The sequence below is a fragment of the Egretta garzetta genome, unplaced genomic scaffold, assembly GCF_000687185.1.
Source record: "Egretta garzetta isolate BGI_Z169 unplaced genomic scaffold, ASM68718v1 scaffold91, whole genome shotgun sequence".
Lineage (NCBI taxonomy): Eukaryota > Metazoa > Chordata > Aves > Pelecaniformes > Ardeidae > Egretta > Egretta garzetta.
In genome coordinates, this window is record NW_009258661.1 from 4443735 (window position 1) to 4468326 (window position 24592).

The window sequence follows — 24592 nt, forward strand, 5'->3', positions numbered from 1 at the left end:
CAAGGAAAGAAATCCGGTAAAACCATATTTGAGAATCTTTCTCCAGGGAGTGTTTAGTTGACGGGTTATTTTTGTCATACTTCTAATGGGAGAAATTAAATCATTCTGCATTTCTGTAAGAGGTATTTATATGAGACACCACACAGCATCTGGGTGCTGTGGCCACTGCGCTCCCGTGGGAGCAGCCCTTGGCATGCCAGGTGCCAAGCCTCCTCTTCCTTGCCCCATGACGGCCCCCGTGTGCCCCGGGGTCTGCTCCTTGGCCGAGGGATGGGCAGGCAGGGCCTGGCCAGGCCCCTGCCATGGGTGGCCTGGGGAAGAGCCCAGAGCTGGGGCTGATCCTGGGGGCTGCAGCCTTGGGGTGAGATCCAGGGACCCCCCGGCCCCAGGGTGAGATCCAGGAACCCCCAGCCCATGAGGCCAGGACCCGCAGGCCCCGCAGGGAGCCACCAGGCCCAGCCTGGGGTGGCCATGTTGGCCGGGCCTGCCCTGGGCCTGCAGGGCCGTGCCCCCCACCGGGCTCTCCCCACAGCGAAGGGGCACAGGGGGATGCTGCCCCCTGAGCAGGGCTTATCTGTCCTCTCCATTTTCCTCCTCCCTGCAGGGAGCGTGGCGGCATGGCCGCCACAGGGTAGGAGAGACCATGAGTGCTGGGGCCATGCTGAGGGCCAGGTGCTCCTGGCGAGGGCGTCAGGTGTGAGAAGAACATGAATTTTAACATCTGGAATATCAAGGAGATGTTGAGCACGCCGACAGCCACCGGGTGAGCTTGGGCTGCGGGGTGGGGAGGAAAGATGGTGAGGAAATTGTCTATAAAATCAAACACTTCGGGTGTTTGATAGTGATGGGGTGAAACACATCTAGAATTGCTCAATTCCGGTCTGGTTAATGATGGTTAATGAGCCTACTCCATGATCTCGTTGGTGCCTGCGTTGCTCCCAGCCTGCCAGGCATGGCGATAGATCCACCATTGCCAGGAATTTAAAAACCAGCATCAGCTGAAAGCTGTTCTCTGGTTTATTTGGGGAAGTTCTGTGGCCTATCTACGTCTAATTAGGTAAGTTAAATGTTCCCTCTCACCTTGTGCAGAGAGGAGATAAAATGACTCGTGATTTGCGATATTGTTACACATTATGTAACTCTAAAATTATTCCATACACTGCATTTATACGCATGGCTTAATTTTTTCCCAGCAGAAGTCAAAGAGCAGCTAGAATCTCCCCACATCTACAATAGATAGTGAAACAGCAAATGTTATTTGGATGTAAACATCTGGAGAGCCGATATGTAAGACAGGCTGCATTTTTTACAGCAGAGCATCACCTTTTGCATCACATGGCTAAAAAACAGAGCAAGATTTACCCCTTGTTTGACGCTGGAGAAGCTAATTGATGAATTTGGTCCTCTGAGTTAGTTAAATAACCCACTTACGTAACTAACTGTTGTTCAAATTCACAGTTTTAGTCATACTGCCTCTTTGGTCGGATGTTACTACAATGACGGATGATAATGAAAACATAATAGTAGTTTCCTTGCCCATTATAAAAATACTTGTCATATATATATGAATTAATTGAATTTTGCACAGATGCTGGGGTCAAAGGGGAGCCAATTCAGGGAAAAAGATGTTTATATCTGTCATGGTCTTGTCTTCATAAATGTGCATTGCATAATTCTATTGTCTTCTTGGTACCTGCAGATTTATCTTTTGTTTTTAAATTTTGTTTTCCAGAAGTTACTTCTAAGTAGTTTTAAAATCTGCTACTTTCATTCTGGTCAGAGACCGAGCTGGGGAAATTTAGAGAATATATATAAAATATATGTAATTTTTTTTTATATGCATATGAATCATTCTGTGGAATCGTGCGATAAGAGAGGAACTAAGTGGAAGAAGTACAGGTGCCTGTTTGGAAAAGGATCATTTGAATTCCTTCCTCTTCCAAAGCATTCTGTCAGCTACAAAGTCTTCATTTTTAACTGATTTATTAATGCAGGAAGAAAATACAGACAAGTTTTTAACACCCACTCCTCAGCATTCCACATTTTTTGCAAGTGAGTTCAAAAGGGTCAAATAGGGCATAAAATGTTGCTGAAAAATGCAGCTGCATCTTGGGGGGAGTTAAGAAGGGGGGAAAGGTTCTCAGGAGGTGAATTAACTTCTTCTAAAGGAAAAAAAAAAGTTACTGATAGGAGCACGTGCATGTGTGTGTGTGTGTATTTGAAATAGGGGGAAAGGTGTTGATTACTTTTTCCTGTCTCACTTCTGTTACTAGAAACCTTTCTCACCACAGCAGGGTATGCTGCACAATCCCCAGAATACTGTCTTTCAGGGAGCTTTAAAAATGAAATGTAAAATCAGCATATAATCTAGGCAGGGTATGAATCATGCTGTGAGTTCTTTGCAAGTTTGAGTCAGGGTGTTACTTCTGAGAGCAGCTGCCACCAGGTCCCTAAGAAATGCAGAGCTCCAGTGACATGATACCCGCATGGTAGCGGTTCTGCAGAAGCCCAAGATTGCTCTGGGTTTTATTTGTTATCTGTCTTCCAGACATACATGTGCTTTTCTGTAACAGCTAGCTGCCTGAGAAATGAGCCGGGGGAACCAAAGTCCCTGTTTTACCTGTTTTTATGTATGAATATTGACATAATAGAGGTTCTAGAAACACAGGAGAAAGCAGATTGTTTGGACACAAATATCAGGGTGCCAGTTATTTAAGAAGGTGGGAGGGGGTCACGTGGATAGAATGACAGCTATACAGTGGAGAAGGCTTAGACTCAAGTGTATCGACAAATGGCACAATTTTTGTGGATTGAAATGCCAGACCTAATTAGGGAAAGTGCCATGTTAGAGCATTGCTGCTGCCTGCCCAGCCCCAAGGGCAGGCAAAGAAAGAGCGCAGAGGATGTGAGAACAGCAGCCACAAAAGCAGCAATGCTTCAATCAGCCTTCTATCAACTGGATAAGCGTCACTGGGGCGTGATGCTGAAAGTACATTTTCAGACACCATAAGCACCTGCCTCTGCCAGGGAACTCCTGGGGGAAGAGACGGGTCTTGCCTTGGCCCCGAGCTGAGCACGAGATCCACGGTCAGGGTATTTACTCTTGTAGTGTTGCCCTTAGAGTGACAGTAGTGAACTGGAGTCAACATCTCTGCAGGAGCAACAGAAGCCAAAAAATCCACTACTGCTTAATTTCGAAAAAGACATTGGCGTAGTAATAAGGAAGCTCATTAAAAAGGAATTAAACTGGACAGCCAAAAGGGTTAAATGCTTGCCTGAGGCATAGAGATTATTTAGACCTCATGTTGAAGCTCAGAACAAATGCATACCAGCTATCAGTTCAGATGTGAGAAGGACCAGCACTGGACTGGCACGGTAAAGACAACTGCTGAAAATCAAAAGGCATCCTTCAAGAAATGGAAGACAATAAAACCCAGACAATTAGAAACCAATATATTATGATTTTGAATTGAAGTTACCAGAATTTTCTTGTTCCACGAGAAAAGCAGTAACTTGCTAAAGGCATAAAAGCTATTAATATACCTAGTGCCAAAGACATCAGAAACGGAAAGCCTGCCAGAGAGCGTGTAAGGCCAATATATGATGCAAATATTAAAGGAGCATTCAAAAGGGAGGCTGTAAGTTAAGGCCTGCTTGAGCCACTACTCTCTATGGCTTATTTCTGCTGTTGAGAAAAAAATTTCCAAATTTAACAACCTCACTCAATCCATTATCCCATGAAATTCCATCCCACATAGCAGGGTCACTTATTTTGAAATCACTTTAAGGTCTCAGAATAAGCAGAAAATGAAGGAGACTGCCAGAACAAAGATCAAGAGAGCAGCCACAAAAATCCCGAGCCTTGGAGGAATGAGAAACTGGGGCTGTAAGTGCAGGCTGGAGGATGGCTTCAGACTGGGGGGCAAAACGCCCTGTCTCCAGATGTCTAATTCTTAATGTAGTCAGGGATACATTTTGTGTAAGTAAACAGGGCTGCTGCACGGAAATCTCTTAGCACCCCTTCCCAATCTTCTCCTAAGGAAAGGGCCCCGTGAGCCCCTGCAACCGGCTCAGGACAAAGGGCTAACACGGTTTCCAATGTGAGGAAGTTCTGGGCCATATTGAATCACAGCCAAATGAATAATGGAGTGGCTCACAGAAAGTAAAAACAACCTTGAGGAATTAAAACAGGACCAGAAGGACCCTGAGCCTGAAATCTGGAAACTGGAGGCAGTGTTTGAGCTGAATAACCAAGAGGGATTTCGATGTGGTTAATGCATTAGGGCCAGTGCCAAAATCTGTTTGTAGAAATTCCTTTTAGGATATGGCGCAAATGATTTGCAGCAAGCAGGTCATGCCGTTCCAGAGGACAGAAAGCAAAATAATAATTTTATACTGTGGCTGTTCCCAGCAAAGAGGTGGCAAACAGCAGGAAGCAGTAATAGCAGCCAAAACTCCTTGATTTAAACTCCTCCAGGCCCCTGGATGCTGAAGTTCCTCTTCACCCAAAGCCAACGCTGATCCTTGCTCATTTGCTGAACACATGGGCAGGCAGCAAATAGTGATGATGAGAGCAGCATAGCAGAGCTGCAGGCAGTTCCTATAGATACAGACTAAAGCCAGGAGGAAGAGCAGGTGAACAGGAGCTCCCAGAATTTCAGTTGGATTTGTTGTGATGCAGCCCTGGTCGCTAAATGAGGAGGAGCAGAAAGGGCTGAGAGATTTTCTGGAGGGGAATCAGGAGGAGAGGAACTTTATGGCACTGATCCTACTCAAAATTACTACCAGGAGAAAAAGATCTCTTCTTTAGGAAAGAGGCTTTACTGCACTTTGAAGAAATGTGTCAGGAAGGCGTAAGTGAGCTTCACCCACAGTGCTTGGGAAGAAGAGGGATGTTGGCACAGGTTCAGTGGGGATGACAGAACCAAATGAAATAACTTGCAGCAGCACCACGGACAAATGTTATTTTGCAAATTGTAGGAGACTCAGTTTGCTTTTCCAACTGACTCTTAAACCTTGTTGGCGCATAAGGATGGATCCAAACAACAGAGTAAAAATGACCAGTTTTTAAAAAGACCAATGAGGCCTGTGACGATTTACAGTTACGAATTTTTAGCTTGTCAATGCCCCTAGAAACATCTAGGAAACACAAGAAGAGAGTATGTATCGCATGCAGTGTTTTTCTCGGCATGTTGTATCCGACGGCTGTCTGGGGGCAAGGTGGAACCTTTGAATGAAAGGTGAACATTTGTGTATGGTTGTGCTAAAATATTTGGAAGTGGAAACTGGAACTTTGAAAAAATGAAAGAGGCTCCCAAAAAATCTAACTTCTGTGGAAGAAGGAGGGGAAATTCCCACAGAAAACAGGGAAACTGAGACTGCAAAGAACTAGCTGACTCCCCAGATATGCAGAGGGCTGCATAATTTTTAGATCACGCTCGTATTACAGAAAGGGTTGGAGTTGCCAATATTGCAATAGCTTCCATAAAGTTATGTGGGAAAAAGAAACCATTCCATCAGTCAGTAGAGGATGATTTAGCATTTTTTGGAGCTGATGAGAACTTACAATGACACTTGTCTTTACATATCTAAAGGCGGTTTTGCTTTGGACAGACGTGCTAGTGCAAATACCATAGGAACGTTGTGGGCACAAATGCATGAACGACTTGGGGAATGGCTTGTGTTAGCAGAAAGCTAAATGTTCCCCTGAGATGAACTATTGCATCACCTAGGAGGGACTTCTAACCGGGATTAAATATCTAGGATGTTTTCTCGCTGTTTATAAGGAAGGGTTTATATTTAGGATGCAGCATGCATCCCAGCAGCTAAGGCATCCTGAAGGGAATGGTCAGGTGGTTAGAAGAACTGTGGTTGTCTGATCTCGCCATCAGGGATAGGCCTGGGCCAAGCATGGCCAGGCTGATGTCTTGCCCAGATGGTCTTGTTAGTAAATTAATTGCTGGCAGTGTTAAGCAAGGGGGAAAGAAATCCTTTGCTCAGGGGAATGAGTGTACTCAAAAGAGGCATCTGTTTCATCTCCCCCCATAATGGGCAGAAGTGGCAGCATTCCTAAACCAACCACTGAGGTAGCGGACTTAAGACAGGAAAATTGGGCTCCAGAGCAGCCAACAGCCACCTTTGGTCATAGCCTTAGTTCAAAGTGAGCCTGGAAAGTCACTTGGCTCATAAAGTCCTCTCAGCTCAATCCTCCTCAAAATACTGGTCATGAAACTGTTCTAGGAATCTTGTAGTTCAGGCATTAAGTAACGTGAAGGGACTGAGAAAATGAGCAGGTTGTGGGATGATATTCACCAGTTGTACCAGACACTTTCAAAGGGGGTTTGATAGGATAGCAAAGCACTTGGGGATTACAAAAACCTCCCTTAAACTAAGAGCGTGCTTTTTTGGCTAGAAGACAGGAGGATTTAGAAAACTGGTGCAGGAGATATGATCTTCACATTGCAAGCAGGGGTCCTGCCCGTGTGGGATCTTGGCAGCCTGTGTGAGCATGTCTCTGCCTGACGTGATGGCTGTAGATGAAGAAAATTTATTTTCTTTTAACAAAGCTTAGCTGAGATGGAAACAAGAATCTGTGCTAGTGAAAGTTATATTCAGATTTCTTTCTTAGTAGATTTGGGGTCTGCAGACAGATTAAGGGAGAAGTTTTGAATTCAGACAGATTTATCAGACTTTTTGAGAATCCAGAAACCCATACCTCATCTATTTTTGCCTGTGGCTCAGTGTACTTGGTGAGCTTAAAGCCAAAAGTATTAATATGATATTGTCACTGACACCAGTACATAATGAAGAGGGAGTCTGAGCAGTTCAAGTACTGCTACTAAATCCCTTCCCTGTTGTGTGTATGATGTCTGGGCTCCTTCCAAAACTGGGGATTAACTGAACACGTCACTGCTAATAAATGCTGGGGTGATCATCTTTTGTTATACACATGAATTAGTTTCCTGTCCTTCTCCTTTACTTACATGATTTGATATGGAAGGAAAACCCTGCATAAGGATCTCTTCCATTCATTGTGATCAGTTCCAAAGGCAGCCACACATCTCTCCATTTTGGTAGCTTAAAAAACAGCGAGAACTGAGAGCATAAACCTGGCCCAGCTTTTCTCATGTTAGGACCTAGCCTAAGCACTCCATCAGACCTCGTGGATGTGGAGCAATGGGATAGTGATCATGTGAAAAAGGAAAAAAGTCTGTATCTTTGCTAGCAAAAAAATGAAGCCAGCCTCCGACACAATGAAAAGGTGCAGCTGTGCGGGAAAACCCTTATCTGAGGGAAGCTGGTACCGTGCCACAATCCTAGTCCATAAAGCAGTAGAAGCCATGTCTCTGAAGAGGAGTAGAAACAGAAAACCATTGCACAAAGCCAAGGCTGGCTGGAAAAGGTTTATTTGGGCAATGCTCAGGGGAAAAGAGAACTTTTGAGTAGCATGTTATTATGTCTGAAATATTTCTAACAATTCAGATCAATTTGTCCAGCCATGTGCTGCCTATTTATTTGATGTTCCAGTGTGTCAGACTTCAGGCATCTGGAAAATAAATGCCCAAGAAATGTCAACTATCAGACAGAAAGGTTTACTCTGTTGGAACTGCCTTCCAAATAAGCCAAGCAGCATCTGAGTTACCAACAGAAATTATTGCCTGGAGTAGTGAAAAGGGAGAGACCCAGCACTTGCTAGGAGCAAACTCCGAAGCAATCCTTAAGCTATGAGTGACCAACGAGGCAGTAGGATGAACTATGTTAGCTGGCCAGTCCTGGTTTCGGTCTTCAGTCTGCAGGACGTGCTGGAGAAACACCTTCACCCCTGCAAGGTGAACGCTGAGCTACCGCACTGCGTGCATATGGGTGCGGCAGTTTAAGATAAGCCAGTTGGCTTTGCATAGCAAAAAAATGCTGTTAAACATTTTCCAGTTATAGGGACGGTACCCTCCAAGTGGTGAGTGAAATGAATGTGTTGGGGCAGGCCATGCTTGAACAGTTCCAGCAGGTCATGTAGGGAATTCTGTTTGCCTTTTTAATTGCTTGAGACTCATTCACAACCCGCTCTGCCCCATTTCAGGCCTAATAAGTTTTCCATCCGGAGCAGCGCTCCTAGTGACTACTCGAGTTTGAGCGATTCTCAGCTGCTCTTCAGCTCCCAGTTCTGCCCGGAGAACGTGCAGTTGGCAGCGGCACCGCTGGAGCTGGGCACACAGCTGGGACAGCACAACTCCCAGGACGTGAGTCTCACTCGTTTAGCCCTGTGCAGGCACACAGCCACCATTCAAAGTTAATGAAAAATACCGAAATCAGGTGGTAACATTTGCAAATGTTAATAACTGCTGAAATCAAGTTATCTTCTTGATACATATAAATATTTACTGTGACGAGACAAAATAGCAGCCTGGTTGGCTGAAAACTTAGTATTTATAAGAGATTACTAACAACTATTATTGGGATAGGTATTTTCTTTAATAATATTTTTTAATTACTAAATAAGATGAAATTATTCTCAAGCTAATGTCTAAAGCAGAATATTCTGTCTATTCTGTCTTTGAACAATATTGTGTTTCTCTTCATTAGCTTTCTGCAAGAATGACAGAGGTATTCAGTATTTACCTTCATTGACTAAAATTACCTTGCTGCATTGTTGTTATGGCAGATGCCTGAATGGTTTTAGATGAAGAGCTTCTACGCTCAAAATCTTCCTACAGCACATGGTTTCTGATGTTACCAGCCCCACTAAAATAGTTCCTGCACCACTAACAGAGAGCACCAGGTCCAGATAAAGACACCTGAGAGCAAAGATTAGGAAAGAGCAGAGGTGCCAGCTCAGTGGCCCTAGGCTGTCCTTCAGTTCCAGATCCTATCTGCTGTCCTCCGCATTTTGCAGGAGATCTTGTCCATTAACTGCAGTAGCTTTTCATCAGACACAAAAAAAGGAAATTCACTCTTCATGATGAAAGAAGACAATTTAATGGAATTTGCATTTTCTTATGTTTTAAGAAAAAGGCATTTCCATTTTGGTCACACGGTGTCTGGGAAGAAGGTCTTTACAGCTTTCATATTAATATTAAATTTCTTGTTCCGAAATAAATATTGAAGCATGTGAAAAACTCATCTACAGTCTGATGATGCTGCTAATTGGCAACAGAATTATGTCATCCACCAGGAACTTCAGTAGGATTTTCTTTAGATTGGTGTACAGGGAGCTCCCACTGGTGTCTTTACCTTTTCCATAATTCCAAGCACACTGGAATTAATTCATAGTCTCTGTATTGAGCATGTAGGAAAAAAGACCTGCACGCCTGATCATCACAGCCAACTGAAAATCCTCAAGATGGGAGAAAAGCCTGAGTCGGGAGGAATCGGGGCTGGGTCTCAGTTCCACGGGAAGTCAATCTAACTAGGCACACTAAGTGAGCTATAATCTCATGAAATTCTTAATCTCCTCGTCCAATCTAATCTGTCACGTCCAATCACTGTGATCTCTGTCTGCAAAGCACTTGGTACACAAACGTGTTTTGCTAATTAATGTTCTGGTTGTTTTTATACTTCAACATTGATTTTTCTTTCTTTTGTGCAACAGAGTGAGCCCAGTATTTTTACCAAATACCAGACAAAACCACAGTTATTTGATGAAGATACAAAAGAAAAAGGTTCACTTAATTTTGGTGCAGGAAGAGTGAAAAGTGTCTTGGAAAATTTTGAAGTGAATAAGAACAAAATAAAGGACAAATATGATCGGTATGTAGACATCCATTGGAATTTCTTTCTGTGCTGCTGGTTATCACTCCCTGCAGCTCCTTCTTCCCCTCTTAAAAATCATGCATGACAAGGCTGCATATTTCTCCAAGAAATGTATAATTTTGGGTTTTAGGTAATCTCTGATTGGAAAAAGTCCCAGGATAAGAGAATAGGGTTTATTTGCAATGCGATTTATGTAACACACTCAGCCATAAGCCACAAGGAACAACAAAACTCTAACCCAAATTTACCTCTGTCCTTTATCTAATCAGCAGGGGCTTTTTCTGTATTGATTCTCTGCAGAAGTCCATATTTCTCAAAATTTTATAGGCTGTGTTGGGACTGGTCAAAGGGACTCTGAGGACAGCCTTCGCATTTAGGCCAGATGAGGAGATTGCCAATCATACTTGTGTGCGGTGGAAGATGTGATGATTGCACCTTTATAAATCTGCACATATCTCTAGAATTTTACTTGCATACAAGATTTTTATATCTTCTGGGTTTGCTAACAGACAAGTGTAATTTGTTAATGTAATTTGCATTTGCCCTTTGCCAGATATTAAGAATTAAATGTACATGTAGGTCCTAAAGGACTTTAAGGAACAAGCTAACCGTTTCAAGCTCAAAAATGAAAGATGGCAAACTCCCCAGTGCACCTATAAATAATCCTTAGCACTGTACATTTTGTAATGTAACATCCAAAGTGAAACACATTTTTGTTAAAAGGCTGTGTGTATCTTTCTCTTTTGCAATGGGCACTATGCTTCTGATAAGGCAAAATTTCATTCTCTAGTGCCTATTAGAGAAGAGGAGGATTTTTGTAAGTGAATTACAAGAAACGAACAAATAGTCTTAAATGTTTAGGCAAAACTCTTAATTATCCTTTATTTCTTCTTTAAATGAATTATGCTCCTTCCTACACTCCAGACTCACTCCCAGTTTAGAAGCTTGTTTATAGAAATAGCTTTATTATCTTTAAAAAGATAACATATAATTTATCAATTTATATGCCCCACAAGTTTGACTTACAGAATTAATATCTTCCTTTCCATAAAGCTAGAAAGACTTCAGAAGCCCTGCGTAATTCTCATAACTAGGCTCTACCTGGCCTCCACCTTTTTCGTTGTTGCAATTTGGATCACTAAATGATTGATTTGAAATTACTCAAATCTTCAGAGAGGAAATAGGTTATCACTTTGCTTAGCAACCGCCCCTGCATTTTGGTTTGATAGGTTAATCATGAATATAACCTGGTTCCTGATAGGCTCGCTCAACATAAAAGGACGGATAACAGAAACCACAGGCGTAATCTCAGGAGAAAAGGATTTGCAATATTTGTTCTTCCTGGCTTGGTCTTAGTTGATGCTGAAGTTTTTCCCATATTTTTCCCACAGTTATTTTAGTCCAAATACAATACCCATGTATCCCAGCAACTGGCACGTCACCTCCGCCCAGGCTGGGTCCTTCCGGAGCATATAGTACGGTGGTAACACCCAGCAGCTAATGGACAACTGTGTAACTGCCAATGAAAACTTTTCAGAGAGGCACAAATGCTAGGCCAAAAATGGGAGAGTTAAAAAAAGTAATTGTATGTATACGATATATATGTGCATGTGGGGTGTTTTTTTCTTACTCTACGTAGCAGAATCCATGCTTTCCTAAAACATGTAAGGTGACTTCAAAGGATTATGCCTCCTGAAGTAAGCACATCTCTGTGTTTACGTTATGCACTAGCTATGCCTTGCAGTGTTTCATGTCTCATGTTTACTGTGATCTTTTAAATTTCTGTCTATTTCAGTAACTTACATGTCTGTTTTATACTTTTTTTTTTTCCATTTTAGTGAGGTTTTAAGCACCTTTATTTCCAATATCAAAGACAGGCTTCAAGGGGTAAGTTAATTCAAATTCAGAGTACAGAATAACGTTTGCCTTCTCTCATTTACTGTGCTGATATTTGAATTATTACACTGTTTGTCTTGAGCACTCAAATACCTTAAACCAATAGTTGTCAATTTTTTGCACATGCCATTGTCTTTGTGGCCTGTCCTTACGGTCAAGGTCTTCAGGGCCTTGCCTCAGAGTCGGCAGTGGAATTTCTCTGGGTCTGGCTATAATGGCTGTCTGCAAATATCAATTCTTTTTTCCTTCTGCCTGAAGAAAGTAGACTACTCTTAGGAATAAGTCAATGTGGTCTTACTGTCTGAAGGTGAAGGTGTCTCCCACAGCACTTTTATAATTAATTTGATTAATGTTATTATTAATGCTGTTTTTACAGATTAGTACCTCTACTTCAAAATCTGTTAAGATTTCTGCAACATTTAATGGGCCTTTTGAGCCATTGCAGATGTCCTTTGGGATTGCAACCAACAGCTGGACAAATTGTTTCAAGTGACAGATAAATAACCATTTTCAGGCTGTTCCATTCCATGAGTTGCAGTCATCGTTCTGTGGCATTTGGGGCTGTGGTTTTGCAAAGAAAGAAAGGACAATGTATTAATTTTCTCATTTACCTTTGTTTCTGCAGCTGCAAGCATGCTTGGACAAGTTTGGAGAAATGCTTGATTCAAGAAACAAATCCATTTTGGTTCACCTGGAAACCATTTCCAAGACATGTAAGTCCTTTCTGTATTTCTGTTAACAGCAGAGGGCACAGTCAAACTGCTGAATGTCAGCGTGTTGTCTCCCAGCTGGGGTGAACTAGGCAAGTCATGCCACTCACAGCTGCTCTTCCTAATGGAGAAGAGCAAATAAGACTTATCTGTGGTATGCCCTTGTCTATTTTTCCATTCTTACTCTGCTATATTCCCCTTTTCCCTGTTCTCTTGTACTGTGTCAAAGAACTTAGGTGTTGCATGGTTAGGTGCCATGCATGCATAGAGAAATGCACCTCTATGTTTTTGTGTTCTGCCTGGAGTATGATCATTTTTAGACTATTTGCAGCACTAATGGAATGCACAGTAAAAATAACTTTGGTATTTATATCCTGAGTATCCAGTTTCAGCTTTTAGGGCTTTCTCAGATTTTTCACATTAGTTTGAAGTCTTCCCTCTCTCCTCAATGCTTTAAGTGATTATATTTTAGCTATGAGCAAAACTAGTACTGCGCATTTCTTAAGTAAGAAGCACATAATGAGGCACACTATTGCCATGATAAAAAGGTGACCTCCCAAAAAAGCCAATAATGTAAAATACTTTTGAACAGCTCCATCTCTGAAGCAGCTCATCACAGCAGTCTTTACTGAGGGAAAGTGCTTCAGAAAAATTGTTTCTAATTTGGCTTAGATCTGAGCCTTTGAGAGTACATTAATTTTTAATGCTGGCATTATTTTTTATCAACACCCCGTCTGTCAGGACTCTGCTCTGTGCTTGCCCTGCTCTGTGCAAGAACAAGAGGCCAGCTTCAGTACATGTAAGAAATGTGAATTATACCGTGCGAGTTCAAGGTAGCAGACCTTCACCAAAGCGCTGCAACATTTACTGTGTGGTAAAATGAGGCTTCCACAAAGCACAGCTTTGACAGATACGCTTTAAGTCAACACAGCCCCCTCAGGCAAAAAGAGTGGAGTCTAGTCCATTCTGCATGAGGCCGTGGGTAGCCTCTATGTTTGAAATACCAGCCTTGTTATACTAAGAACACTCCCTTGCTGTGCTTGGCAAGTGCTCTTGATGGGACCTAAAAGTGAGCAAGAATCTGCCTGCTTTGGCCAGCACAAGCTTCCTATTACGCATTTGCCCATCTCCTAATTACTTCAGTGCCTCAACTTGTCCACTCTGCAGCAGGACTTTGCCCAATTTCGTATACCTCTTGCACAGAAATTGTTGTCATGGCACTGAAAATCAAATCTATTGTTCACAATTCCCCCTCTTCATTCCATAGCATTTGCTCAGCTGTCCTGTTTCTTCGCCATACCCGTTTTAAATAAATGTGCCTTGAATGAAATGAGAAACCTCCCAGAGGTGCCTGCTGCTAGATTTTCAAAGCAATTGAAAAGAAAAATTGGCACTTTCTGTAATGTATCATGCTGCAGAATGTTGAATATATAATGAAAATCATCGCACGCTCCACAGTGTTGTTCTTTTTATATTTCTGGGAGGTTCATCTGTCACTGGTTAATTGCTGATAAACAATGCCATTTGACTGGTATCACAGTGGTGGATAATTAAGTTCCCACTAAATAAATACCTGCAGTAGTGCCTCAAAAAGATCCCAATTGAGGCAATTTCCCTGCAAAACTGGTGTAAAATTCCTTAACTCAGGTGATAAAGAGCTAAATTCAGAACTGATAAAGCACTGAATGCTGGTGGCTGATGATACAGTACCTTGGGACGTGCATGACATGGTAGAGATGTTAAATCATTGGCAATGGAGGATTTCATGTGTAGGAGAGGAATGCAGAAGATGAAGAGGCTCTCTTCAAAGCGAGAAGTACTACACCGGGACATTCAGACAGCTCTGAAGAGCAAAGAAAGGTGGAACTTGAAATCAAGTCTGTCCTCATTAAAAGCATACAAGGAGTATCACCGGCTTCATTTCTAGCAAGTGCATTTGGCACAGTCTGCATAGCCACTGGGCGAGAACAAAACAGAAAATATTTTTCAAAATACATTTCCAAATGCTGTTGGGCTGGCATGCTCTGTGCAGTAAGATAAAAAAATGTTCTCTTTTGAGTGTTTGTCCATATGTGCTTGCACACAGCGGATAGAGCTGTGTCTGGCACTGGAGATGAGACAACATTTGCCTGAGCAGCTTCCGCAGAGGCACAGCTGCTCTGTTCCTTGCTCACATCTTGGTGTGCTGTGCACAGGGATGTAAAAAGGCAAGCAGACCCTATGTCCTCACTTCTTCCACCTTATACAGAGTTCTTCTAGTTGACTTGCCTGCTCATCATTTGCTCTTTCCTTCTGGTTTCAGCTCCTGTAACTAATTTCTTTTTATATTTTTCTCATTTCCATTTATATACTCACACTTCTATCAAAACTTTCTGGTTTTTTATACAAATCCTGATTTTCACAGCTCAGCCCTCTCTGTACTGCTTTGCTTTGCTGGCATCTGGTAGCTCCAGCTGTGACAACTCATAACAGCCATATCCTCCGCACCACCTTGACTTCATTGCAAATGAGAAGCATATTCCCAGGCAGCATACCACAGGCAACCCTCTGACCCTCCTGCCAGCAAAATAACGTGTGATGTGTCCCTTGCAGAGGTGCAAGCTGATGCAATTCTCTGACAAAATCCGATGCCTGCTGGGCAGTTTTCAAACATGACTTGCTGCAAGAGTCCCCAGGCTCAGTAGTTGCTGGCAAGGTTTCTAGGGGAATTCTCTGTGTTTATAATGGTGTGATGTGAGCTTGTTTAGTGTGAACAGTATGGTTTGGACTGGGACACCCTGGCACTTCTCTGACATGCTGCATTTGTAGAGATTGAAAAGTCAAAAAGTTTAAAACTGATAAAAGAAATGCCTTTCTCATGCAGCTGCTAACTAGCTGTGCAGTGACTGGCAATGAAAGTTGTTCAGATGAGGGACGTAACCGGGCTCCAAAACACCTCAGCATAGGTGGCGAGAGGATGTGTGATTGTTGTGGCGAAGGCTGAAACCCCTCAACATCACAGTTCAGGGCTTCGGGCACTACCTGCCGCAGAGCAGGCTGAGACTGGGGGCAGCTCATCCCACAGTCCCCCAATGCAGATGTCTCCTGCCGCGCTGTGGCAGGGGACCCCAGCTAGGCAGGCACAAACCAGCCAGCTGGCTACGCAGGGTGCGACCGAGCAGTATGCAGCTGTGACAGCCCAAATGTCTCACCTGCTGGCACAGCTCAGTTACTGCCCAGGGAGTACAGGGAGAAAATGCAGCGTTCTGCTGAGCATCGTAGCTGTCTTCCCTGCTTGTGTCTCACCAGGCTTACACCACCTTCTATATCCCCTACTGAACCCTGGCATAGGAGAACCAACCTCCCTCCAAGAGTGTAATTTACAGCCCCTGCGCTGTCAGCGCCAATCTCAGGACGAGTTGCATAGACGATAATAGATAGGCATCAGAAGCAGTTGCTGTTTAATATTCCTAGGCTGGGAGGCTGCCGCTCCCTCCCTTGGCTGCTCAGACTGTAGTTTTCAGCTGTTGGGAGTGCAGCTGCACCCAAGTGCAGGCTGATTTGCGGGGAACCCTCTGCAGCACAGGGTGGCAGACCTACCCCGAGGTCCTACAGCCTTTTATCTCATGCCAGATTTCACATTCCATATGTTATTAATGTAAACCAGTAGCATCCAAAGACAATGGTACAGCAAATCAAAACACAGCAATGTTCCAGGTTGTAAAAAACTGTTTTGTTTAGAGAAAAATGCCTTAAGAAAGGCACAAGTCTGTGCATGAGCCACCCATTAACCGAGTAAAGATTCTCCCTCTATGATCAAGTTATTCAATAACTATCTGCTGCAGGGTTTATTTGAAGAAAACTTTCTCTGACGCAGCCATTCTTGATCATTTTCAAAGACAAGAGACTTGATTAACAGGGTCCTTGATCTGATCTAGCTTGGCCACCTCAATGCCTATTTTTCTAAGTCTAGATTAATGCTCATTTTTATTTTGTTTAATAGCATTCGACAAGTCTGAACACTCCTCTGGTATGGAAGCCAGAGAGGGAAGGAGAGTGCCCCTCCTCTGTACCGAGGGTTTGTTTTTTTTCTGCAGAATACACCTACACATACAAATGAAACACATTCAAAAGACTGGCTGTTGGTTGCTTGCCTGCAGCATGCTGTGCTGAGTCAAACGTATGTGCAGATCACAAGCCCAGTGGATGCAGTGCTATTTTTAGACTGAGGATACCATGTTGTAGAAGAATAGACAGACTAGGGAAATCAGAAAGTTTTAAAAGTAATTCTGAACTGAAATGAAGCGTATGGGGAACAGCAGCAAGCCGAGGTAAGCTTACTGATGCCGGCCTTCCTACATCCTTACTAGGCAGAGATGGAAGGTGACGAAGTGACGTGAAAGGAGTTTCCTCCTTCAGTCACTGCTGCTTTCCTCCTCTTTATAGGTTTGTGGGCCAGGAGGGAGCTGGCAGTCTCCCCAAAACCTGTAATCCGAGACCTTGTTTAGGCCTAACCAGGGAGATGCAAAGCCTAAAAGGCCCGCTCAAACATTCACTCCACTGTTACAAACTCATTGTGGAAGCCACAGCTTTCCCCCGGTGATTTGTGAAAAAGTCTAAATCTGTACAAGCAAAAGACTAAGATCTTAAAAATGGCAGTGAGAGAGCAGGGACAACCAAATTGCCTGCAACAGCAGAGAGCTTATTAGCTTATATGTGCAGATAATCGTCAGAAATCAGCCGTGTTCCTGCGGAGAACAAGGCAAAGCCCTGTGGGGATGGACATCCTGAAAAAATGGAGAAATTCCCCGCCTGAGCCTAGGTCTGGGAGGTGGTTTAACTCGATCTGTGTGGGGAAGACGCATGGACCAGGCAACTGCAGGGTTCCCTCTCCCAAATGACAGCGGCGTGCCCAAGCATCGCTCCTTCGGAGGAAGGCAAATAAAGACAAAAATACAGCCTGGCACAGGGGTTCCCTGCTCTCAGCAGGCACCCCATCCCTCGAGCGGCAGCCTCGCTACTCCTGAGCAGCACCTCCAGCCCCGTGCCACCAGACACCTCTGGTTTGTGTGGCTGAATAAGCCAAGCTCTTTCAATCTCCTTTCATAAGAGATTATCACCTAAGCACTTAATTATCTTGTAGCTTTTCTCTGCACGTGTCCCATTTCAGTCTCTTTTTTTCCTTGCACATAGATGGCTAGGACTGTGCACGGCCTTCCAGCCCTCCCGGGGTGCACAGCAGTTCCTGTCAGCCAGAGCCTGCTTACCACCGCACCTGTAGCCCCTGGCACTGGCATTTGCATCTTTGTGTCACCTGCTAATTACCTAAATGCCCGCTGGCTTTTGCACCCAGGTGACTATGGCAGATTTTAAGCAGATCTTGAGGAGCACTTTCCAGAGCTGCCTCGTCCCCTCATGCCACCCTTCTCAAGAGCTGATGCTTTCCCTTGAATTGAGGCTTATCCACTTAATTTTTTTCAGCTTTTTTCATATTGCATGACAATTTCCACTGAAAAGCTTTGTTTGAATCTACAGAAAGGCCATGGTGTTGCCTTTGTCTAAGAAGTCACCTGTCTTATCCTAGCATATTACATTAGTCAGGCACAATCCGCCTTTTACAAAATCTTGTTCAATTTTATTCCATTTCCCTCCCTGTCTTTGAGTACACTTTCCTTTAAGGTCTATTCTAAAACCTTGCACAACATGAGAACAAACAAATAAGCCCATAATTGCTCAGATCTCTCCTTTTTTCCTTCCCAAATGTACCTTTTTAAAATGCCTGGATTTTACAGAAACAAAACCTGCCCAATCACTTTCTCCCTACCTCTCCCTAATAGTTTTTCACTCTTTGACCAATTCCATCTAGAGTTTGACAGCAGGGCACAGCTCACCGAGATAATTAAGTCCCTGCAAGCTTAATGAAAATCGCTGGGCAGGAGGAGGAGAGATCCCGGGTGCTCTGCGGCTCTGCAGCCTGTGAGCACACCTCTCTGGGGCGAGAGGTGCTGCGCTGAAGAGCTGAGATAAATACTCCGCATGCAGGAATAGCTTCAGACCGGCTCTCAGCTCCACCGACACCAAAGTCAATCAAACACGCTGGATCTGTAGCAAAAGAGGATTAATTAATTGCAGAGCTCTTGTAGCCACTTGTTGGAAAGTAGGCTTTATTCTGATTTTTCTCGGGTGTGCAGTGTTAGTCCGGGACTCCAGAGTTTCAGTTAACCCGTCCCATTGGCTTGGCAATCCTTTGTTTTAGCCAGAGTGCTTTGCATCCTGTTCTGTTCCACACCAGCCACACCACCTGTACACACCTTCCCATGCTGTTCACAGGAAAGATCAGACATGTTTAGCGAACTGCTCTTTCTCTCTGGCCTAATTTACAATTTTAAAGGAAGACTCCCTTAAGATTGCTGAGGATTTTTCATCTCCACATATGCTGCAAACTGTTCCCATGCAGTAGTGTATTAGGCACAGCAGTGGCTCCTATAAGAATAATTGCAGCTGCATGGGGGACTTATTGTCCAATCATATAACAAAAATTCCTATCTTTTATCAGTTTCTCAACAAGACTGACTGAAGCCAAGAGCATCTTGCTGCAATTTAAAACCCTTCCAGGGGGTTATGTGCCCCTACAGGACACTGCCGGGGCCCCCTCTGCCTTCCAGTGTTCCAGCTGCAGCTGCCCAAGTGCTGGGCACAGCTCCCTGGTTCAAACATTTTTCTGGCCCCATCTCTTCCTGTGTCTAGCAGCTGGAAATCCCAATTCTTGCACACTCCTTCATAATTTCCCACTATCCCTTCAGGCAGCTTTCCTTCGGTTACCTGCCTCCTGTGCATTTCTGTCACGTAGTCTCTGGTTGCACTTCTTAGCCATGAACCTCTTGCATCTTCTTCCTGTTATCAGCAATACTCTTCTTCCCATCTCACATTCGAGCTCCTGGTTACCATCAGCTGGTTACAGAAGAGGGTCAGCTACACTGGGGTGGCTCAGACATATCGGGCTCCCCCTCCCCTGGCCATGCCTGTTGCAAAGCTGGCAGAAAACTAAGCCTCAGCCTTCCTTGCACTGAGCCAACCGAGTTTTGCAGCTTCGTGTTGCCCTTCATATCCAGCTGCCATATTAATAGAGCACAGTAAATGAGGTTTGGCCTGTATTCAGAATCTTATAAATTTCAAGTGTTCTGCATTAAACATCTACCCTATTGTTCATCGCTTGGGACTCGGGGAGTTCTCAGCGGGCGAATCACTATGGTTGCACAGCCCAGTGAAGTATTTCATGCCAAGCTGTGGAGGAAGTAGCGATAGTATTGATAGTACTTTATTCACATTTACAAATGAAAGACCAAATGTGTTTTTTATTGATTTTTTCCCTGTTTAGTGCAAGATGCTCTTCAAAGTCACTGTGGCTCAGTGCTGAAAGCTCTGACAGATAAAAGCCAAATGGAGCAGGCGCTGCTGGAGATGGAGAGGAGACTTGCAGCCGTAAGCGCAGAAATTAATCTTTTATTCTGAAACCTCATTCTGAATTTTGCCTGCTTTTTCAAAATATTAGCTGAATATTAAATTGCCATCGAATGGTGGATTATAAAGTAGACTGCTCCTGTTACAACAAAGGGGGAAAGACATATCAAAATGCTACTTCTAGGCCATATAATGACTGATGCTTACCCAAGTGCTGGTTAACAGTGCTGTAAGCTCTGATAAAACCCTGGTCAGTAAGAGGGGAGCCCAACAGTGCCCTGTCATGTCAGGCCAGGATGGAGCACAGCTTCCTCACGCTGGCACATGCTCTTGCTGACAGAGGTGGTGCGATGTGTGCCTGCGAGGGGAGAACACCTCACAGAAGTGCTGTGCCTCGTCCCTTCTGCTGGGTGGTTTCCCAGGGAGAGGAGAAAAGAGGTGAGAAAAGAACAAGTGGGTGTCAGAGACAAAAGAATGAACTGTCAGAGACCTCCTGGACAGGTCTGGTTTCTCCAAAGACCCTGCTGCAAGAATTGCTGTCAGCAAGGATGTGTCACGCCAGAGCTCCTGGGAGAGGGGGCACACAGTGCGTTGGGGGAATGCCCAAATCCCAAACCTCTTGCTTTTGTGGGACAGTTTGAGAAGACATATTACACAGGGAGATACAAATTGCTGATCTTTGGGTCGATACCCAAATGAAGGGGTCTAACTGACACATAGTACCTAAAAGTTTCTTATTTGAATACTATTATTGCACCTTTCAATGTGTTGCTTACTGCTTCTGTTCTGCTCGCTGTCTCCCCAGAAAGATGTGGAGATTTTGGATGTGAAATCCAGTGTCCAGCTGCTGAAGGAGAGTCTGGAGTCACTGCCAGCTCAGCTGAGTGATCAGCGACTGAAGCTATGTGAAGAATTAGGCTTCCTGAGGCTCCCTCACACCTTGGCTGAGCTGCACACGTTCATTTCCAGCACCAGATTTCCCCCTCACATGGCAGATAACTCTTCCCAGACCTCCCCTGGCCCACGCCAGGACCGTGTTCAGGGTGAGGAGAGTGCATGCTTGCTATGCTGCCGAGGCAGGGGGGGTTGCAGCCCCTCGGGTCGGTCTCAGTCCCCTTGCACAGCAGTGGGGGAGCAGCATGGAGACTCCCCTGTGAAGAACCAGGTCACCAAGGATGGCACACCTCAGGGTGACCTAAACATGGCTTCAGAAGGGAAAGTCAGCCCCATTGCTACAGTGGCGTGTGGCAGAGAAAACACCTCTTTGCAGGAGGTGAAATATGGTCTGGAAGCACAGAGCTGTTCTAACCACCCTTGCGTGTGCTGCACTAACAGTCACTTTTTGGGGGGTAGTCAGAAGAAACACAGTCCTGTACTGCAGGAGGTGCCTCTGCCAACTCCACTGAGGAAAGTGGTCAGGAGATGCACCAGAGGATTGGGACCTGTGATGCCGTCACAGCAGAAGCAGCCTCAAGTTTGCCACCTTTCTGTACGAAAAGGTACGCCTGGGCAAAGAGACAATCACCTGTCCACAGACGGTGAGGTGAAGAATCCACCTGTAGGGAACAAAGCAAAACAGAAGCCAGGAAGGATCCCCTGGAATAAAGTGACAGGAAGGAAGAAACCGTGCCCTGCTATGAGAAAAGGCAAGCTCTGTCAATGTGTTGACGGTGGGCTGAAGCAAAAGAAAGAGAATGGGATTACTGAGTTGGAAAACTCCAGAAAAAATTGCTTTCCCAGATACACAGTTGCTCTCAGTTTAGGAAGCTCTAACCCAACTCCTGCAGCTCCCACTCAGCAGATCTTCAGCAGTGCTCAGCCAAGGCTTACAAAGAATTTTGCACCGGTGCCATGCTCCAATGAAAGCCTGCAACAACGTGCAGACAAAAGAAAGAGAAGTTTGGGAATTAAAAAAAGAGCAAAGGCTTCCAGTGTAAAAAGGAATTTCTGGGATTCCTCTCCCCAGGAGAATATATTTTCCATGTGCAGCATGACAGGTGAAAAACAGATGAGCTGCTTCAGCCTCCGAAGCCCTGCAGCCTCCAAGAAACCACGTCCTGTCAATACGCTGGCTCAGCAGAATACGGCCTGTTGCCCTTTGGTTTTTGATAGTGATTATTCCGACTGAAGGGTTTTGTTTCGTGTTCAGAGTCCTCAGCACAGGCTTGACGGTCTCAGTCGCAGTTTATTCCTCTGGATGTGTTACCTGCTCAGTCAGAGAGGATGCTTGAAAGTGTCGGTGCCCACTTTGATAGATTGTAAGGGACTGCCTGGGATCTGAGGAGACGCCCTCCCCCAGCTTGGAAAGCTGATGGAATCTGTGCTGCTCCCAGCAGAGCTGCCACGGGCACCAATGACCATCATATTTATGCAGCAGAGAAGTACCTGAGGAGTCTGCTGGGACATTCACTGGGGAGGAGAGGGCTGGCAGAGCAGAGACGTGCAGCTCAATCAGATTTAGCATCGAGATCTACTTGAGACTTTTCAACTGGGCAGATACAATAATAGCTCTGTGGCCAGAGGCTTTAATCTGTTTCTCACTTGTAGTTGCTATATTGGTTCATATGCCTGAAAGTTCAGCTGTTTAGCTCCGTAGGTGATAGTAGCGTTGTTCTGGTTGATTTTGATAAAGTTCAGATTTGTCCCGGGAGTTGTTCGTGAGCTTTGGACAGGGACAAGTTTAGCTGAGGAAAACCAAATCCCAACACCCCAGGTTCACCGTCTATGGCATTATTTCTCCTTTTAGGCTGAAATTTCCTGGTTTCAGAAAATTCAGGAAATTATTTAGTTTCTACTTTATGTGTCTCTTGTATCTCTTGGCTAATCAAGTAATTCTCCAACATACACTTTTCAAGGGCAGCGGTTCTCAAATGGAAGCCAAAAGATGTGACCTTCAGATTCAGCACCGATGGACAGTGCTTGTCCTTTAGAAACCACCTCTCTAGCGAGGAGTCGCTCTAAAATTTTCAAGTCAGAAAGGACCAGCCTGCTCTCCTAACCTGGTGTACACAGCAGTGAGATCGGTGGGGCAGCCCCAGACCCCGCAGAGCAACTCATTCCAGGGTACCCAGCTGCAGCTATCAGCTTCCACTGCCTCAGGGATTTGTATCGCATTTGATTTTTGGTCTGGGATACAAAAGAAGCATTTTGGTGTTGTCGAAGCAGGTCAATTGCCACGAATCCAACCGGTGTCCTCCCGAGGGGGAAGACTGGGATCCCTTTTTCCTGGCTTTAATAAACTCATTGTGTCTTCACAGAAGTCCAGTGTCTTTGTGTTGGTTTTTTGGGAGAGGCACGATCCTCTTTCAGCAGGTGAGCAGGAGGCTGTTTAACGCCCCTGGATTGTGAACTGGGAAGATTATTTTTTTCAGCTCCTCTCTGATGTTTAAAGAAGGAAACCTCTGCCCTTCCAGTGTAACATTGGCTCGGTGACATTAATTAGCAAGGGGGAGGTGGCAGGGGCGGGTGTGGGGAGCCCCCAGAGCCCTGGGGACCCCCCCCCAGCTCATCGGAGGGACTGGGTGACAGCTGCCAGCAGCAGTGCCCATTCATTCCACATCGCCCTCCCGTACCCGCCCCCCCAGCACGGCCTTTGCTGGGCAAAACCTGCTCCCTGGGGCTCGCCTCCCCCTGCGTTTCGGAGTCTGCGGGGACAGGCGCTGGCCCCTGCGCAGCCCCCAGCCTGGATGCTCACCCCGGCGCTGCAGAGAGCTCGGCAGCGCATGGCTGAGCTTGGAGGGACCTCTGGAGGTGCCTGCCGCAAGCCCCTGTGCCGAGCCAGAGCAGGCCCCGGCACCCTGACACCCCGGTGACGGAGCGCCCGTGCTGTGGGGGACACAGGGCTGCCTGGGGACACTCAAAGCCACCCCACAGCAGGCACGCGGCGGGGTCATGAAAAAAATCCCCAGAGAAAGGAGTTATAACAGCAACGGCAGCCAGCCATTGCCAACTCTGCTCGCAGCCTCGATGGACAAAACTGGAAGCGTGTGTGTGTTCGTGTGTGCGTCACCGGCTCTGCCCCGGGCCTGGGGCCGGCATCCCCAGCTGGGAGCCACCGCACTCCCGCGGGATGTAGCAGCCTCCCCAGGGCGCCGCGCTTGCACGCCGGGGGAGCAGGTCCTGTCTCCCAGCCCATACTTGAGCACGCATGGCTGCCGAGCTTGCTGCCTCTGGCTCCCCACTGCAGCCGGCCATGCCACGAGGTGCACAGGGTCCTGCACCTGCGGCTTCTCCCGGCCTTCAGCACCATGGGGCTGCTGGCACCTGAGTTTGTGGGGTCTCGTCCCACCCTTCACCAAAGGTCCGCAGGGAAGATGCCAGGGGTGATTCCCCTGGCCACACAGCCGAGGGGGACTGCGGAGGGCACGGGGCAGCACCGCAAAACACACAGTGGTCATGAAAACACAAAGCTGGACTCCAGGCTGTTTGTGGGCACTTATTTGGGGCAGTTTTCTCCTAAACTGGGGGTTTGTCCTGCTTCCTTGGGGGAGAGCCCAGGAGAAGAGGGAGGACAGCATCCAAAAGCTGGTGAAACCCAGGCAGGGATGGGCATAGGGGTGCAAGAGCACAGGTCGTATTCTCTACCCGGCGTCCCCAGCTGCGCAGGCAGGCAGGCAGGCAGCCGCTGTGGTGGCAGGGAGCAGGGCAGCTCCTCTCTTCTCCTGCCAGTGAGTCACTTGGCAGAGGAGGAAACTGCTGACGGCACCAGGGATGTGGGGGTGGCTGCGGCACCCCTGCCTCGTGCTCAAGGCACCCCGACGACTGCAGTGTCTGGGGCACAGCTGGCTCCCTCCCCATGG

General features: G+C 45.7%; 1 protein-coding gene across 1 annotated transcript; it reads left to right on the forward strand.

The window, feature by feature from the left end:
- Positions 1–617: 617 nt before the first annotated feature.
- On the forward strand, positions 618–23013 carry IHO1 (interactor of HORMAD1 1). The gene is made up of 7 exons (XM_035903812.1): positions 618–631; positions 8078–8237; positions 9587–9744; positions 11586–11634; positions 12269–12356; positions 19711–19814; positions 20599–23013. Exons 1-7 carry the CDS (start codon positions 618–620, stop codon positions 21919–21921), a joined length of 1896 nt encoding a protein of 631 aa, XP_035759705.1. The 3' UTR covers positions 21922–23013.
- Positions 23014–24592: the final 1579 nt, after the last annotated feature.